At 45.4% G+C, this 16,888-nt stretch overlaps 1 protein-coding gene across 2 annotated transcripts in view; it reads right to left on the reverse strand.

Moving 5' to 3' along the window:
- Positions 1-16,888, reverse strand: part of igsf21a (immunoglobin superfamily, member 21a) — a 107,819-nt gene that overhangs the window by 19,578 nt on the left and 71,353 nt on the right. For both annotated transcript variants that reach the window (XM_037489945.2, XM_037489946.2), the window contains exon 5: positions 3,015-3,130. In XM_037489945.2, the coding sequence (XP_037345842.1) occupies positions 3,015-3,130 (116 nt within the window). The remainder of the gene's footprint in view (positions 1-3,014; positions 3,131-16,888) is intronic.

The following is a 16,888-nucleotide window of genomic DNA, read 5'->3' on the forward strand; positions in this document are numbered from 1 at the left end:
TTCAAATGAAGCTCTTGCAGTTATTGCAGGTAAAAAAAATTCATTGAATTCCCCTCAGTATGTGAATCTCATGACAAATAATGGCTGGCTATGAGTCATACAAATACAAGCCACAGAGCATGAAATAGGTCCTATAGTTCTCCATTCCATATTCCAAATGAAGGACATACATGTAAAAAAAGGGTAGAACATTCCTTGGTGTATCTGTAAACAAAGATAGACATTTGGGTTCAGTAAATACGGCCTTTGTAAGTTCGACAGCTCTTTTCTCAACAAGCAGCATCCACGAAGACCAAATGAGTTTCCATCAGAAAGCCAAACGAGACGTTTGAAGTTGCAGATGAACAACGGCGGGACGAAGAGGCAGCATCTGAGCAAAAGCTACGTACCCACCCAACGATGAGCTGCTGCTGCTGCTGCATGAACGTAGACGACAGCGACGGCAGAACAACGCAGCCCAAACGTGGTCTTTCTGCTCGCTCCATCTCCATTGCAATAAGTCACAATAATTAACTCAAAAGCATTGTTATGCTGTAAATGTCCTTTTTGTAACCCACCATTAACTTTGACGGGAGCTGTGATTAATATTTGATAAATCCTTTGACAACATTTAACAACAGGCCTGACGTTCTATGATTTAAAAGCCACAATTGAGACAGTGAAGCACATAGAATGGTTGGAAATGGTTGTTTTCTTCCATCCGTTAGCATAATAGTATGTTATTTATTAATCCTGGCTACGGACCAACGTATGAGATCTAAAACAAGATTAAACAGGAGAAAACGTTGCCTGTAATGTCGGCTGTTATGAAAGCGGCGATGGGAAGCGGCACACCGAGAGGTAGAGACAAAGTGTTTTAGGGATACAAATCCGAAATGACGGCACAGAAAATGAACACGCAGGATGCCAAAAGCTCTCTTTGAAAAGCAACTGGGGCCAACTGCAGCTAGCGGCGGTTTCCTTTCCGCGGTCAACTTCCGGTCTCAGTCCGGTCCGTAATAATTAATCTCGGCCACATCAATCGCATAGAGTAACTTACTTCTAAACCTTTTTAAATGTCTGTTTTTAACTCTGACACTAAATTTACACGTGAGGTTGTTAAACTTTTAAAAATTTGGCTGGAATGGAATGGTCAAACAGCCGAAACCTTCAAAGAAAGTTACGGCTGGGGTCGTTATCAGCAGCGTGGGCCTACTGACCAGCTGGAACCTTTCAGGGGTCTCTTGTCCTCCATTATGCTTTGGCTTAAGGCTCCCCGTGAATCCCAATGGGGGGGGGGGGGGGGGGGAGAGAGAGAGGGGGGGGGGGGGGGGCGCTGCTACTTCACTCATCAGACCGTCGGCCAGGAAGTACCTCGGAGACGGGAAGTCGCGTTCACCTCGCGTTCACCTCTCGCAGGGCTCATAATTGCAGGCGACGGGTACGCCGAGGGCCCCGGAGTCTATTACCATGCGCCCCGTGGGCGATGATTAACGGCGCGGCGGGAACGAAACAGCCAGCGGCCCCGCTCTGCAGCCGCCAAGCGCAACAAGCGAGACCCCCTTTTTCCACTTTGGGAAGAAAAAAAAAAAAGAAGTGAAATGAAAAGTGTCCCTGCGAAGCGTCTGTCCTCCTGCATGTGCAGACGAGGGCGTCTTTCTGCACGTGCATGCAGGAGGGTGTCATTAGCGTGTCACTGCGATGTGGACTCATTGGCCTGTGAGCCTCGATAACCCCAAAGTGTCCGCTTCCTCCGCCTGATTCCTTGTGCAATGAGCGCATCGTGTGACTGAATTAGCGCCCGGTAATCAATCGCCGGTCAATCTGTGAAGAACGTGACAGCCGCACAGCAGGGATGCAGCCGACGGCGCGTGGTGAAGGACACAACTATTTGTGGCGTACCTTTTAGTCTCAATGGACCACCTCCGAAACAAGTCACAGTCGTTGTGGGGGTTTAATCCAAACAAAGTTGTGAGTTATTGTCAAGTTGCACATTTTCCATGTTCTTATGGCTTTTTCACTTAGTTTACTTATTTTTGGAGGCCCAACCGCGGTGTTTTTTTCTATTTAAAATTGTCAACTTTAGGGTCCAATTGGCAAAGTTTCTTTCCTTCTGGTCAAAAGTCTGTGTGCCAACTCACTGAATTCTGTTCAAGTTTCTATTTGATAAAATGGATTACTGAGACAGAAATGGATAATTTCTCTAATTGATGTATCTCACACATTCATGTGACATTTGTGTTTCCATAGTTTATTTACTTTATTTAAATTCCTTTCCCATCCTCAAAGCCAACGACTGTCAGTCAAGTGACACAAAGAGCCTAAAATGCCTCATCCGGACCCACAGATCGCCTTTGGAATGCTGTGCTTTCCCCCTTTCTAGGGTTGGTTTAAGTGTATTGGGCTCCGTTTGTAAAATGTTGCACGTTCTAAAATCCCCGCGCAGTGTTCGTACATTTAGCGTTATCATATGAATAAAAAAAGCAGGACAATACTCACATGTCACTTTTGCTGCTCTATAACAAGAGCTAACTCATACGGACTTGCCATCTTGGCTTGCTGCAAGAATTACCGTAAGTATTGTAATTGTCAGTCGTCAAGTCTGACGTTTAAACTCAACATTTAGAAACTTTGTGTTACTGCCAAACATTATACTTGGAAAAGTTGTTGCATGTATTTACATGATTTTGTCTCTAAATGTTTGAAAAAGTGACATGTGAATATTGTCCAGCTTTTTTTTATTCATATGATAACGCTAAATGTACGAAAACTGATTTTAGAACGTGCGACATTTTACGAACGGCGCCCCATATACGTGTAGCAGGGTCTGTGAGGAGCTTGTGTCCATCTTCACCCTCTGTCAAGTCTACACTGGATGCCAAGAATTGTCCTGTTGGGACGCGACTTTGGAAAACGTGTTCCACGGAGCACTTGTTTTTCAGAAATATTCAAAACATCACAACTCCGAGTGCCGTTTAGCGGCGCGAGAGCGACAGAGATGGACCTAATGGAGCGTCTCATCTGAAGCTACTCACCGACGGGGCTGGTTTCCCTCCTTTCGCGGTGCAGAGGAGGGTGAAATTCTGCGCCTGGTATCGACTGAACGGGGCCGGAGTGTTCTCTGCCACCACTGATATGTTGTTTGGAGGCGCTGTGGAGGACAGGAAGAAAGCTTTTGTGAATCAATAGCCCCCCCCACCCAACACATTGGATTGATTAAAAAAAAAAAATGCACATGGTATATTGTTGAACTGTTGGAAAACCTCAGCGCTCCTCGGCTCAGTTCGACCCGTATGGGTTATTTAGTGATGAAACATCTCGGGGGGGGGGGGGGGGGGGGGGTCAGCGTGTTCGTCGCAACCCACAGCGGCAGCCGGGAAAAAAAAGTGATGTTCACATTGACACAGACTAAAAACCAGCGAGCCGGCCTCCTCCGTCTATCCAACCCGAGAGGATCCACACTCACTGAATGGGTCAGGACAATATGTTGGGTAACCCCACGTCCCCCCCCCCGGGGCCGATAAGGTAGAAAATCTCATACATATCATATCAGTAACACGCCGCATGAGTCTCGCTTGGGAAAAAAAGACCCCCCCACATCACAGCGTCACAGGAGCAATGGGACGAGAAGAAGGAGGCGACCAATGGGAATCTCACACATCCCTCGGAATATCAGCTGTTCAACATGCAGTCCATGGAGTCTCGACTCACGACATCAACAAGCTCGTCGTCAGGTGACGAGCAGCAGATGAGGATCTCTGGAGTTTGAATGAGGGGCCTCAGAGTGGCTTTTAGATGCAGAGTTTGTCAGGTTTTCTTTGCATCTCCATAAACGTTTTCACGCCTTTCAGTCTGACGCTTTTATTTTTTTTAAATACTTGAGTTGTTGAGAGAAGAGTCTCTTTCAAATTTGTGGATCAGGTGTGTCACGCTTCGAGGAGAACACCGGGAAGGCCTTGCAGGGAGCAGTGTCTTTTTTCACGTGTCACTTAAATCCATCAAGAGGTTCAAAAGAGACCTGCAGACGGAAATTAATTGATTTTCAGGTGGTGGGGGGGGGGGTGGTGAAGTTGCTTTGCCGGTCGGGGTGGCTCTTGTGTTTCCACACCACTTAATTGCTTATTGATGGGATTCATATGGTAGTAAATTAACCTTCCAACACTCCATTAGCTTCCTGACGAGGCGGCCTCCACCTGGCAGATGATAAGCTGTCCGTTCCTGACCAATCGTTCGCGAGTACCCGACACGGGGAAGAGTCGAGCGGCGAGAGGGCTCTCCAGCGCAGTGAGGTGGCTCCAGCATGCAGAGCACATAATCGGACAATTTAAAATAAAGGAAATCCCCGCCCAAAAAAGATCTAGATTTAAATATTCATTATATTAATCGCCCTTTTTCATTAAAAAAGCATCACACGCCAGAGTGAAATGCTGATTTAATGGAATAAAGTTTGCCGCAGTCCAGTAAACATTTTGCAAGCCCCATCGTTCACTTTTGTTCTTCAAAGTGCTGCAAAACTTTTGACATTTTCACTAAAGTCTGCAGGGAGTTTTGACCCACTAAAGCATGTACATTTATTTTTAGAATTTCCCTCAATTTTTCAAATTCCTACTCGACTGCTACGAACAGTTACCTCCACTTCCTAGTAAGGAGATGCTTTTGTTTGGGTCACTTGAGTAGAGCAGTGCATTGATCACATGGTCACATCCGAGGTGAAATATTAATAATCATAATAATTAAAAACCAGCCTGCTGGGACTGGGATGCTCGTCAGGGACGACGGAGTCCCAGCCGCTCAAACCTCATTTAATTGCAGCTCTCTCTTCGCCCACTTATCAAACGTGCTGCTTTTTCGGGAGGTTTTGAAGCTGTCTGTCGGGGAATGTCACACGGAGGCATGAACGGCTCCGTCCCCCTCCAACGGGGGGGGGGGGGGGGGGTCACCTTCTGATGGGGAGTGTAGCTCGGGTCTAGAGCTCGTACGAGGGGAAAAACTTCAAATGCAACAAAAAGGAGATGAATAAAGACACCAACGTTACGTTTGCTGTAGATGAGAGACTCAAAACTGTCAATATATTTGACATTCTCATGGAGCTTTCTTTAAAAAAAAAACAAGAAATCCCTATTTGAAGTCCTCTCTGCAGCGCTCTATAGCGAGGACAGGTGTGCGCGGTATAATATTGGTTTAGTGCGAGAAGAGAGGCTTTTGTGTCCCAATGATGTTTTTACGTTACTTAAGGATTACATCCATATCTTTAATTTGAGTAGTCTTATAATAGAATAGTCCTAATAAAATCTAAAATCTCTTTAAATGGCACAATTTGTTGAAAAAGAGAGAAAAGTGAAAAACAATTGCTGGGCCCTGCCAGACATGTTGTGTGTACTGAAGGCTCCATTCCATCATCAATAAAGAGCCAGAATCTGCAATGAGCCGTTCCTTATTTTCACGATGTTCAGAGTTCACACAACAACAACAAAAATTGGAGAAAATAAAATTGGAATTGTGCACGTTTGATGCTCCTGTGAGATCCTCCCGAGCCTCGTCATTAATGGATTTCAGAACTCTGGAGAAAGGCTGGACCCACAACCTCCCCTTGTACTGAGCACCCCGGCCTCGGGTCCACGTCTCTGGGGGTTTCTTTATAGTGCACGGACACGTGTGTGTGTGTGTGTGGGGGGGGGAGGATGGCAGAGGAAAGGCTGCAAGGTCATCCCCGGCTTACTTTTCCTGACAGTAATTCAGTGGTAAATATTTGATAAAGATGTGTTTTTTCTTTATTATAAGCCCAAGAGTCCTAAAGTAATAAAATTGAACAGTCTGTGCAATCTTATAAAAATCTCAGGATTACTTAATTGACAAATATAGATTTTTCTAATAACAATACCTTTCATTTCTAAATTTCTATACGCCTCGACTCTGTTAGAGAAAATCTTTGTTTGCGCCTGAATCTGTCAAACAGATACACAGCGACTCGGTCTTCCAATACAAGAGAACGCGTGTGTGTGTGTGTGTGTCTCTAAGGAAATGCATTGTGGGAGAGGCTGCAGCCCGCTGTGTACCACAGCAGGATAAGTGGGAAACAACCAAGTTCCAAAGCATTCCTGTAATCCCACTTCTCAAATGGCTCAGGACCTCCAGGTGAAAGCCGGCGTGCCCGAGCAGCCGCTAATCTTTGTCCCCAAAATTAAAGAGGCCAAATTTTTAATGGCATTCACAAAAGGAACATTAGCGCTAATCGTTTAGCCAAGGTTTGCAATTTCAGCCCGTCGATGATTGCCTGCTCTTGAGGCCTTTTTTCTTTGTTTAGCTCTTATTTGCCTTTCATGCTGGACGGGACGTGGGTGCACGCCAGAACATTGGGTCATTCCGAACGCACATTCCCCGTTCACGTTTGTAAGGATGGCAATTTATTTAGATTTATTTTCTTTTACAAAGGGAAAGTGTAACTTTAAATAAGTGCAGCGGCCACAGCGAGGCCGACAGCACCGACGCGACTCGACGCTTTTTCTTCTTTGAAAGAGGACCCCAAAAAAACATATTAGAAGATATTTCCTCCCTCTCGGAGGGTTAAACGCAACGCAGTGTCTCTGTGGTGCAGATCTGTAACAAAAGGGAGAAGACAGACACGCGTTAAGGTGACCAGAGCGGAATGCTGTCCATCCTTCATGGTTCGTGTCGGGTCCTTTTTTTCCTTCTGCTCCCATTTGTTCTCTCTTTCAACGTCGCTTTAAGGCGAATCTGCCATGAAGATTTAGTCCCGCCCTTAAATGAAGGGTTCATTGAAAGGATGTTTGGAAACGTCTCAGCCCAAAAAAAGTCCCAAACACAAAGAGGTCAAAAGAGGTCAAACTTGGAAGGGGCGAAAACAGACATCAGTGCATCGTTACTACAAATGAAGCGGCTGGAAAATTCAAATGTCATTTTAATGGACTCTTTCACCTCATAGCCATCCCAGTGGAGTCCGGGATGGAAGCTAATTGGACCCCCCCCCCCTCCCCGAGGACGGTGCCATGATTACGGTTTATGGACATGATTCTGGCAACCATTAAAAAAAAAAAAAATCGAAACAAATGAAGTGGCTGCCAGCTCTACGTATGATCTCTGGGTCTCTGCTGTAAAAGCACCTACAACGGAGGTTGAGGCCCAGAACTATATTCCTAATGTCTTTCCTGGGATGCTCTTGCCCAAACCTTAGTGGGTGGTTTAACCCTAAAGTGCTGTATCATAGCTTTGACTTACACTGAACGAGGAGTGCTGTTCATACAACGTCCCCTCGAGTCGGGAGGAGCTGTTTCTTGTGAACGGGAGCTGAGTGAAGCATAAAAGTGCTTTTATCCGTCGTTCTGTCACGGGGCAACAAAGGTGCGTCTTCTCGAGAGGGACAGAGGACGCGTTGGAAATGAAGCAAGCCCTGGCCCCACGTGTGCCTCAGAAGACCCCGATCCCTTCATCCCCCCCCCCCCCCCCCCGCACCGCAACCGGATAACAGCCCCCTGAAATGCCTTCCAATCACTTCTCCTTTGTGCGCGCAGCATTAGCATTTACGCCCCACCGTGTTCATCTGCACGGGTTATTGCGGCGCTGTCGCCTCACATCGCTTCCTGCCGCCCCCACCCAACCCCCCCCGCCCTTGTGTCACCAGTTCCCCACTTCTGAAGCCCATTAATCATACAGACGTCGTCGAGGATGCAGACTGAAATGCATTCGGATCCATTGAAGCGTGACAACGGCGTGTAACTATTACACAACGCTGCCGAGGGCCGCTGGAAATACCTTTTTTGTTTGAAATGGCACACAGACCTGAAGAGAGCGACTGGGAGCAATGATGGGTGGGGGCGGGGGGAGTGGGGAGGGGGGGGGGCTTCCTCCCCACGATAGTCGATGCGACACGTCACGGCTGCGTGAAGCTTTGCGGCAAACAAGACCCCGGACTTTCAGCTCTGGGTTTGAAACGAGTACAGACGGGGGGGGGGGACGAAGCTTCCTTTGTCTCTGGAGACAGATGGGACAAACCACGTACCCCCCCCCCCCCCCCCGGCCTGCATCAATTAGATTCTTTGCTTACGAGCAGGTGGTTTAGGGTTGGAGATCTGTTCCATTTTGGCCCGTTTACCCCCCCCCCCCCCACACACACATTGATGCACCTTCCGGGGTCCCCAGGGGGGGGGGGGGGGCCCTTGGGCCAGATTTCTTGATCAATATGCTTCTGAGGCGTGGGTTCTGGTGTCTGGTTGTTATTTTTACACCACGTTTACCGAGCAGAGGGGTAAAACGAGGCGGTAAAGTTCTAGGAGGCCACTCGAGACGGTGAAATATCCATCAACCCGAAATCTCACTTCTGGCCGAAGCCAATTTGAACCCCATGAGAAAATCAAATGACTCGGCAAATGTCAATAGAGTATACAGAGCATTCAGGGACGTGGAGGACAATTCATATTTCAAGCTGACATGCAGGGTTTGTTGATGGGGCCGTTATGACCAAGACAAATGGCTGACCGTGCATCAAGGCTTTCTCTCTTCAAAAATGGGAAGAAAAAAAAAAAAAAAAGGCAACACAATGACTTTCATTACTTCTACATCTTTTCCCTGTTTCCAAGAATAAGAATTCTGTAAGTTTACCAGTTTTCAGGTAGTAAAATACAAAAATATTCTGTGGCATTATCAAATCCATAAAGCTTTCACACCATATTAAATAACCACGACGTTTCCTTTTGTAGATCTGATTTGGTGAAAATGAAAAGAGGATTTTTAAATTAAAGAAACATACCTTCACCAACCTTCTTGTGTCCGTGTATGAACCGTCTAGCTGGGATTATTTCTGTGTGAATGTGACGGATTCTTTTACAAGGTAAAAGTAGTCGCTCATCAGTAATGAAACGGTCACACTTTACATTTTGAGATGAGTTATAATAATTCATGCTCACCGGTTTCATTCAGTACATGTGTGTTTCAAATACGTTTTATAGGGTGATGGTGGCGCATCACACAGTTTTGGAGTAGTGTGATACATTGGACGCCGCAAGGTTGGTGGTTCGAATCCCGGCCGCCCTGTGTCCCTGAGCAAGACACCCGACCCCCCCATTGCTCCTCAGGCCAAACGCATGGGTCATGATGCAATGTAAGTCGCTTTGGATAAAAGTGTCAGCTAAATGACATGTAACGTAATAATATATATTTAGAAAAATATTTTTCTCTTTGGTGTTTAGATCTTGGAGATTTGATTTAATGTTTAACGTTGACAGGTTCAAAAAGTCATTCTGACAGCTGCTGCGCTCAATCTCACAGCCAATAGAATCTGACACGATGATTTCATTCGTTATTTGAAAGAGACACATTGCTGTCATAGTACATTTTACATTTTATCCCAACAAAGGCTTTCTTCTTTTGTCGTGATCTTCTCCCGTTCTGTTTCTCCTCGTTTTCAGCAGCCAACACACACACACTTCCCAAAAACCTAAACTTAATCTCAGCTCCATCTGGGCATGAGCATTTGTTTCCAACTGTTTTTGGTTATAAATAATGCAAAACAAATACTTAACATTCACTACGGCGCCCGTAGCCGCGCTGTGCCAATCACCCACCAGCTCAGCTTCTACTAACATCTGAACCAGCGCTTCTTCCTTTGAAAAAAACTTTAGCTCTAGCATTCCTTATACCTCCCTTGTTGTCATTTAATGGGATACATTTTTGTTGCTGCTGGATGAGAGCGGCCTGGTGCAGCAGCACAAAGGGACTAAAACTACAGGATGATTAATAAATGCACTCTCAGCCAATCGTCTCGCCCACACGTAGGTCCCACGGCTCTGAGAACCGCTGTAGCAATCACTGGGAAGCATCCCCCCCCCCCCCATATCCCACCCCCTCAGTCTTCAAACTGCACTTCCCCTCTTCCGCAGAATCTGTGGTTCAACCTGAAGGCCATTTGATCAGAGCCATGAAAATCTGATCAATCACACATTTGAAACAGTTCCAATTAAGCGGATAAAGAGTTTTTGAGTGCTAAACTATAATGTGTTTTTTTTTAATCATTATAATTTGACTATTACTCCATGAACCACGGTGTAACCATCATGATCATCTGGATACAGATGTTTAAATTGACTATATTCTGTCTATTGAGAGAGAGGCATACCCACTGCACCTGTATTCTCTAATTCATGAATGTATTCATAGCATCTAACAACATTATATAATATGCACATATATATATATATGGAAAATGGTTAAGTTCCTTAAAAAAAGTTCCTTCCACCCTTGACAGCGAGTCACGTTTCTAACTGGGTCTCCAGCTCCAGTCTTTAAAATGGAGGAATGTGCAATAATTAGAAAAGTCCTAAATGAAAGAATGAGTGACTGAATGAATGCACGCATGAATGAATAAACGAATCGGTCCTGTGCCTCGTGTGGTGTAGCAGCATTTTCCACATGTGACGTAAAATTAAAATTCACCATTAGCATGGAAATTACATTTGATTGCCTCATGGTGACATATTACATCTCCAATTACTTGGAGTAAATATTCATGGACGCATCGGCTCTTATTTTGGCTGCAGAAAATATCAAATTTAGATTGGGGCTGAGAATATTCTTCATTTTTAAATTTAATTGAACTCTCATGGTGCTACAAATCTCTTTTCAAGCCAGAAATGAGGATCCTGGTCGATGCTGACCTCCCTCTGTGCACAAAAGAAACCCCTATTTCTCCATTCGGATTATTCATTCAATGCACTACAGTTTCCAAAAGGTTCATACTGTATCTTTTGCAATCGCTCACTATCCTGATGAATGGTGCTTTGTCCATATTTCTATTTTTTTTTTTTCTAGTTAGACAATTAAAATCTTTGACCATGTCCGTTTGGAGAACAACATCCAAAGGCAGCTAATTCAGTCACATAAATTCGGCCCAAAATCCTATTTTCTACTTGAGCTATTTCACACTCCGAAGATTGGGGAATGTTCTCAATTAAATATGAAGCTTTTGCTTCAAGACATGACAGGCTTTGTTTCAGAGATGACTTTTACTGCGAAAACTAGTTAGAAATGCCATTGACATTTCAAGGGTGATGACAGTCGTTGGTTCGTCCGCCATTAGGACGCCGAGCGATCAGGCCGAGGAATGTGAGAAGCACTTACAAATAAAAGGCCCTGCTCCGCTATCCACGATAATAGTCAAGCTCTTTTTTTTTAATCTTCCATTTAGATGTATACTACGGAGTGAAGGATAGGTGAGGACAGAAAGCGATGAACCATGAAGGCTCGGGTCTGTTTGCAGCAGCTCAGAGGAAGGTGGGCCACACAGACGCCTTCTTTAAAGTAGTCCCGCCCATTGTTCGCGGCCCATGTTCGACCAATCAGAAGAGCCGGGTGAGACGAGGCGTCGGACCTGAGCTTACGTTACATGTTTGACGCCTATGCCTCAAGGACATATTATACAAGATATTAATTAAGCATCCGTAAATATGGATTGAAGAAATCACATCCTCTGGAGCACTGGAAACTATACCTACAAATGCTATGGCCTAATATTAAATACAAAAGTTTATAAGGTTTATTCTCACATCACTTCAGAACTAATCCTTATTTGTATTTAAATGAACTAGCTGATGTGTACAGAGACAGGCTAATAAATGCTTACATTACTGCTCAGAGAGGGGACTGTGGGTTTTTTGTTGTTGTTGTTGTTGTTAAACCGTATTTTAAGAAGTCAGCAGTGACATGTGATAATCAATGTAAAAAACGGCACCACGACTGGAGCTGTGATGTCTTGCTGGGGAAAACTCAGGCTCAAATTTACCATTTTCCCGACAGATGTGCAAAGTCTCTCTGAGTGAAATACGCAGGGGTTTATTCATGTAGAGACGATTTATTCTCCATCAACGTAGTGCTGAGGAGGCACAACATTTCCCAAAGTCACTCGAGTGCATAACTGGTCCGCACGCAGCCACGTCACCTTTGCCAAAGGAAAAACATGGCCCCACTGTCATGATGACTGAATAAAAGTGATTTCAGAAGAGCTCATTTACCACGATCGTCAACGCCGGCCCATCGGACCGGTGCCGCTGGCTCGGATCCACGCAGAGCACCCGGAACAATGATGGATTAATCAACTGTTTACTCCAAGAGCAAATCCCTCGTTATGAAGAGAGCGAAGCGGATTCATCAGAGCCCCAAATGGTTGAGAGGTTATTGATTCGCAAGTTTTTTTTTTTTTTACACAGCCAGCAGAATTCAAGTGCAAAGCTTTTTTTTTTCCTTGTAGCCTCGTGTCCGGAGTGCATCTTCCTGCCAAACATGCCCCCCCCCCGGAAGCCAAATATAGACATGCGGCAGAGAGGGGAAAGAATAACCAAAACTACCCTTTGCATTAAAAAAAAAAGTTTCACGGGTGATTGGATCAAAAAGGGGGCGGGCGAGGTTTGGACGACTAGAAGTGACAGCTCCCTCTGTCTCTCCTCCTCCTCCTTGGTACGTACAACGTGGCGTTTGGGGACCCGGGGGTCTCCACAGAGTGCGCCCCCATCCTCCCCCCCCCCCCTCTCTTTTCTCCTTTCAGAGTGACAGGATCTCAATTGGATCTCAGCGCGGACAAAGAAAACAAATGTAATGGCGAAAGGCGTCGATCGATCCGTACGTTACGCACGCCGCCCTGCGCAGGCTAATACATTTTCGCGGTGACAAAAGACCTGAAAGGTTTTGTTTGAGTTCTGATGGATATTCTGATTGCCTGTAAGCGCAGGACTGAAGCATGAGACGGCGTTTTGTTATGGCACATGGGGGGGGGGGGAACAAAACCAAACACCACAGAGCTTCCATCTGGTTTGAATCTCAACCCTCAACAATAGATGACACGAAATGATGGCCCTTTAAAAGTTGTTCATCTATGAATCTTGTGGTTGGATGGGGCCAGAACCATTACTTTCATGGCCGATGAGGATATTTTGTAGAATGTCGCATCGCAGCTTTGGCCTTTTGTCTCGTGCACGAGGCGAGACCTCAACACACAAGCACCGCTATCCTTTAATGGAAGTGGAACCGTGAACGACGCAAGGCCGCTTTCTCTCCGCAGTGTTGATTTTAAACTCGAAAGCTCGCTCTTCAACTGAGAGGCGGTAAAGAAGTTCAATTCTTTTAATGACCTCCCGGAGAAGGAAAAAGCCTCATTTAAATCGTCTCCAATGTGTGTGTGACTGTCTTCACGAGGCAGGAACAACCTCCTGGTGTCCTGACAGAAACCGGACGGCTATAACCATCGTTTTGATTCCACGTTCGGTCACGGTTGGATTCACAGTGTGTGAGAAGATGCTCTCGGGGGGCAAAGTCACAGAAGCAGCGTCCGTCTGGGAGAGTCTTCATTATGTGGAACAGGGAGTCATTTACGCGGCGCTGATACTCTGTCCAGGGGCAATCTGACAAACGTATTGACTTTGGCGCTCGTGAGGGTTGCAGATATCGCTGCGCCTATTTTCCATCATTTGATTAAAAGGGGGAGCATGAGCTCTGTGGAAAACCTCCATTCTGGAAGTCCGATAAAAGGATTTTTTTCTTTGCATGTAACGTGAAACATGCAACCACAGTGCGTCATCTACCTTCTATGCATACGAAAGAATCCTTCAGCATGCATTATTCGAGAAGGACAATGTGTCTCCCTTTTGTGTCTGTCCAGTCGCCGTCCATTGTCTCTGCATCACGGTGACAGTTGTTTGACTCCCGTCTGCTTTTGGCTAATGGCCACTTCAACATTGAATTATCCGAGATCAGAGAAGAGATCTGAGGCTACGCCAAGATCTTAAATCTCCGCTAATGCTCAAACCTCAGCTGGTACACATTCCGCCAATCTCTAAATCCATGGCGGCAACAATGCTCAGATCACCCAGCATGCCCCACTTGAAACAAGACAGAACCAGTGAACCCCCAAAGCATCCCCAAACATTTACACATTGTATAAATTTAGTTCAGTATCAATCAAAAATCAATGAGGTCATGAAGGCAATTTATTAGAAATAGCTCTTAGGTTTGTCTAAAATGTCAATAAATTGATTACAGCTGATTCAGAGGAACAAAGAGGAGAGACTTTTAGCTCACATCACTCTAGCTTTAAATCCTCTATCAAAGTCTTTGCACTTGCTTCTGGTTGAGACTCCAATTAGGCTCAGCATAGATTTTTAAGATCCTGGTGCTTTTGTCTAGTAATCCGTGCACGGAGGTGGCCCTGCCGATACCGCCCAGAACGTCTCCAGAATCTACGTGACTTCTGGTCAACGTTCTCCATCTGGATCAGAGGGAAAGATCCAGTTCGAATGTTAGTATTTTCAGCCGTATTATTGAGCCCCAGAAGGGTCACAACTGAAATACTGTTCATCGAGTCACCCCCCTCAGTGCTTCCCTTCACGCTTCCACACCATCGACACCTGTCCACGTGGGTCCGTGCCAGCGCCACATGTCGGGCCACCGAGGGCCCGAGAGCTGGCAGCCGCTGTGTCAATGCCGCCGCGCTGGTTTTGGCAGGTGAGCTCTTTTTGATCTCGGATCTGTGTTTTTTTTGCGACATTGAGGCTGTGACCGCTGTGTCCTGGTACTTGCTCTCATTTAGAACCGAATATAGAATATAACAAAACAACAACAAAAAAAAAAAAGACACTTTAATTGACTATTGATTCGCCCCCATTGCATTTGTCCCTGGTGTGCTGTGACAGTGCATTTGAGGTCTAGTGAGCTTACCACAGCAGTCAATTAAGCTCTCCACAGCATGAGAGGGGCTTTTGAAGCCCACACTGCAGCAGCGTAGTAAATATGAGGGGAAGAAAAAAAAATATGGATTGTGTGAGACCACATTTCAGAAAAAGGATCCTCTTTCTTGCTCGTGAGGCAGCCGGACGCAGTGTCCTCCCGCTTGTCTCCGTGCGACATGAGACGCGTCGAGGGGAGAGGAGGATGCGAAAACCTGTGTTTTTCATCAACGGGTTTCCTTCGTCCTGCTTCGGGCCCGACGAAGCGGCCCAATCCAAATTGGTCACAAGAGAGACGACGTTCCATATGTGAAATGCTCGATCAATTGTTACCTCAAAAGAGCCCAGATCTTTGTGAAAGGGCTCCCGATGGTGCACTCAGTGTTACCAAAATAAGAAGAAGTAGAAGGAGTCTGAGAGAGAGAGAGAGAGAGAGCAAGTGCAGTTAAGTAGAGGTGATAATTAATGACATATTCCTATAATAAACCACAATCATCAAGCCGGCTTTTGGCTCTTCGGCAGATGTCACACACCTCAAACTTTCACTTTCATTTCGATATTCATCAACGTGAGGTCTGATTTCTGCCCTTTGAAAGCCTGAATATTTATAAATCCCCAACAATAATTTAACATATTTCTTGAGATTAGCAATTAAAGGAAAACAACATCCTTCTGTCCGGAATGTGAGACGGTGTTTGGTTGAGATGAAGGCTACAGGTGGTAATACATCATTCACACAGTTTGTAATACATTTCCTCAGATTTTACTTCTAAAAGAAACTTTGTTGTATTCCTAAATGCCATTATTGCAAATCTCTAAAGCCCAGCAGGCTTATCTCAGACGAGACATTTACACAATCATTGCATGTTACCCTACCTCGGTTAATTTGATAGATTTGGTCAGGACGGAATAAGGTCCCAATGGATTTCCCATTTCAATTTTCCCTTCAGCTTCCCCCTTCTCTGATTCCTATTTGAGTTTAAAAAATGGGCTCACTGAAATCCATTCGATCCGTGCCCACGGGCTGCTTTCAAGGACTCCTAAACCCGCGATTCTTCATTCCCAGAGAATTTACCGGCTGTCTCGCAGTCTTTTGTGTGCGGGCCCGCAAAGACGAGTGTCAAATCTCAAAAGAGCTGAGACCACAGTGGATGTTACCCGGCCCCACTTTTTGGAAATATATGCAACTTTCAAACTTTCAGGAATGGTGAGCGACCCTGGAAAGAACGATTGAACTCGTTGACATTCCAGAACCTCGTCTGTGAGTTAGATGATTTTACCCGACATGAAAAAACTAACTAACTAACTAACTACTGTGACGTCACCATCTTCAACGGCTTCTTTATTTTGGGTGACCAAATTATGACCAAGGACTTTTGTGAATGTGAAAGGGTTAAAGCTAAAAACATACTTTTATTATTTTTACCACATGAACATCACCAGCCGCACTGGTGCCAGTTCACCAGGTCCAGCGTGTCCACATTTCTATTTGGTCTATCTGTAAGAATTAAACTTTTATTTTTGAAATAAATGAAGAATAAAACAGACAAACAGACCAAAACATCGAGTCGAAGAGGAAAGCTACCCAGGACCACAAGAAAGGGCCGCGTGGGGTAAAGACATCACAAGGTCATTCTAAAGTTTAAAGACTCCTAGAAGACGTACACTTCTGAGTTTAGGTGAGCTGCTTGGGGGAAAAAAAAGAAATTGCTGATACGCAGAAAGTTTCTTCTTGTCGAAAGGAGTCCGTGTCAAAGCAACAAGTTTATTTATTTATCATTATTTGACGTGACTCATTGACCTCGACTGACATGTCATACTCCTTTATGCAACCTTTAAGAAAACGACTACACATCTCCTCTGACTGGGATCATGCATCTGGGGGGGAGGGGGGGGGGCGTTCCTAACTGATGACAGGCAGGAGACGCTGCGTTCCGAGGGGGTAGAATAAACACCCCCTCGCTGTTGTTGATTTCATCAGCCTGGTGCACCGCGCCTAACGCGTGCTCTTTAACAACAGAGCCATATGGTGGTGGAGGCAGCAGCGTCTACTCAGGACATTAGACAACTTTTAATGTGACCGCAGGGGTCCCTCACCATTAAGTGAGTGTCTCAAAGAGATGAAAAATGGGATAATATACGTAAAGTTAGTACTCAGCTGTGCACATAAACAAATGAAGCCACGA

Source organism: Pungitius pungitius, chromosome 8, assembly GCF_949316345.1.
Source record: "Pungitius pungitius chromosome 8, fPunPun2.1, whole genome shotgun sequence".
NCBI lineage: Eukaryota > Metazoa > Chordata > Actinopteri > Perciformes > Gasterosteidae > Pungitius > Pungitius pungitius.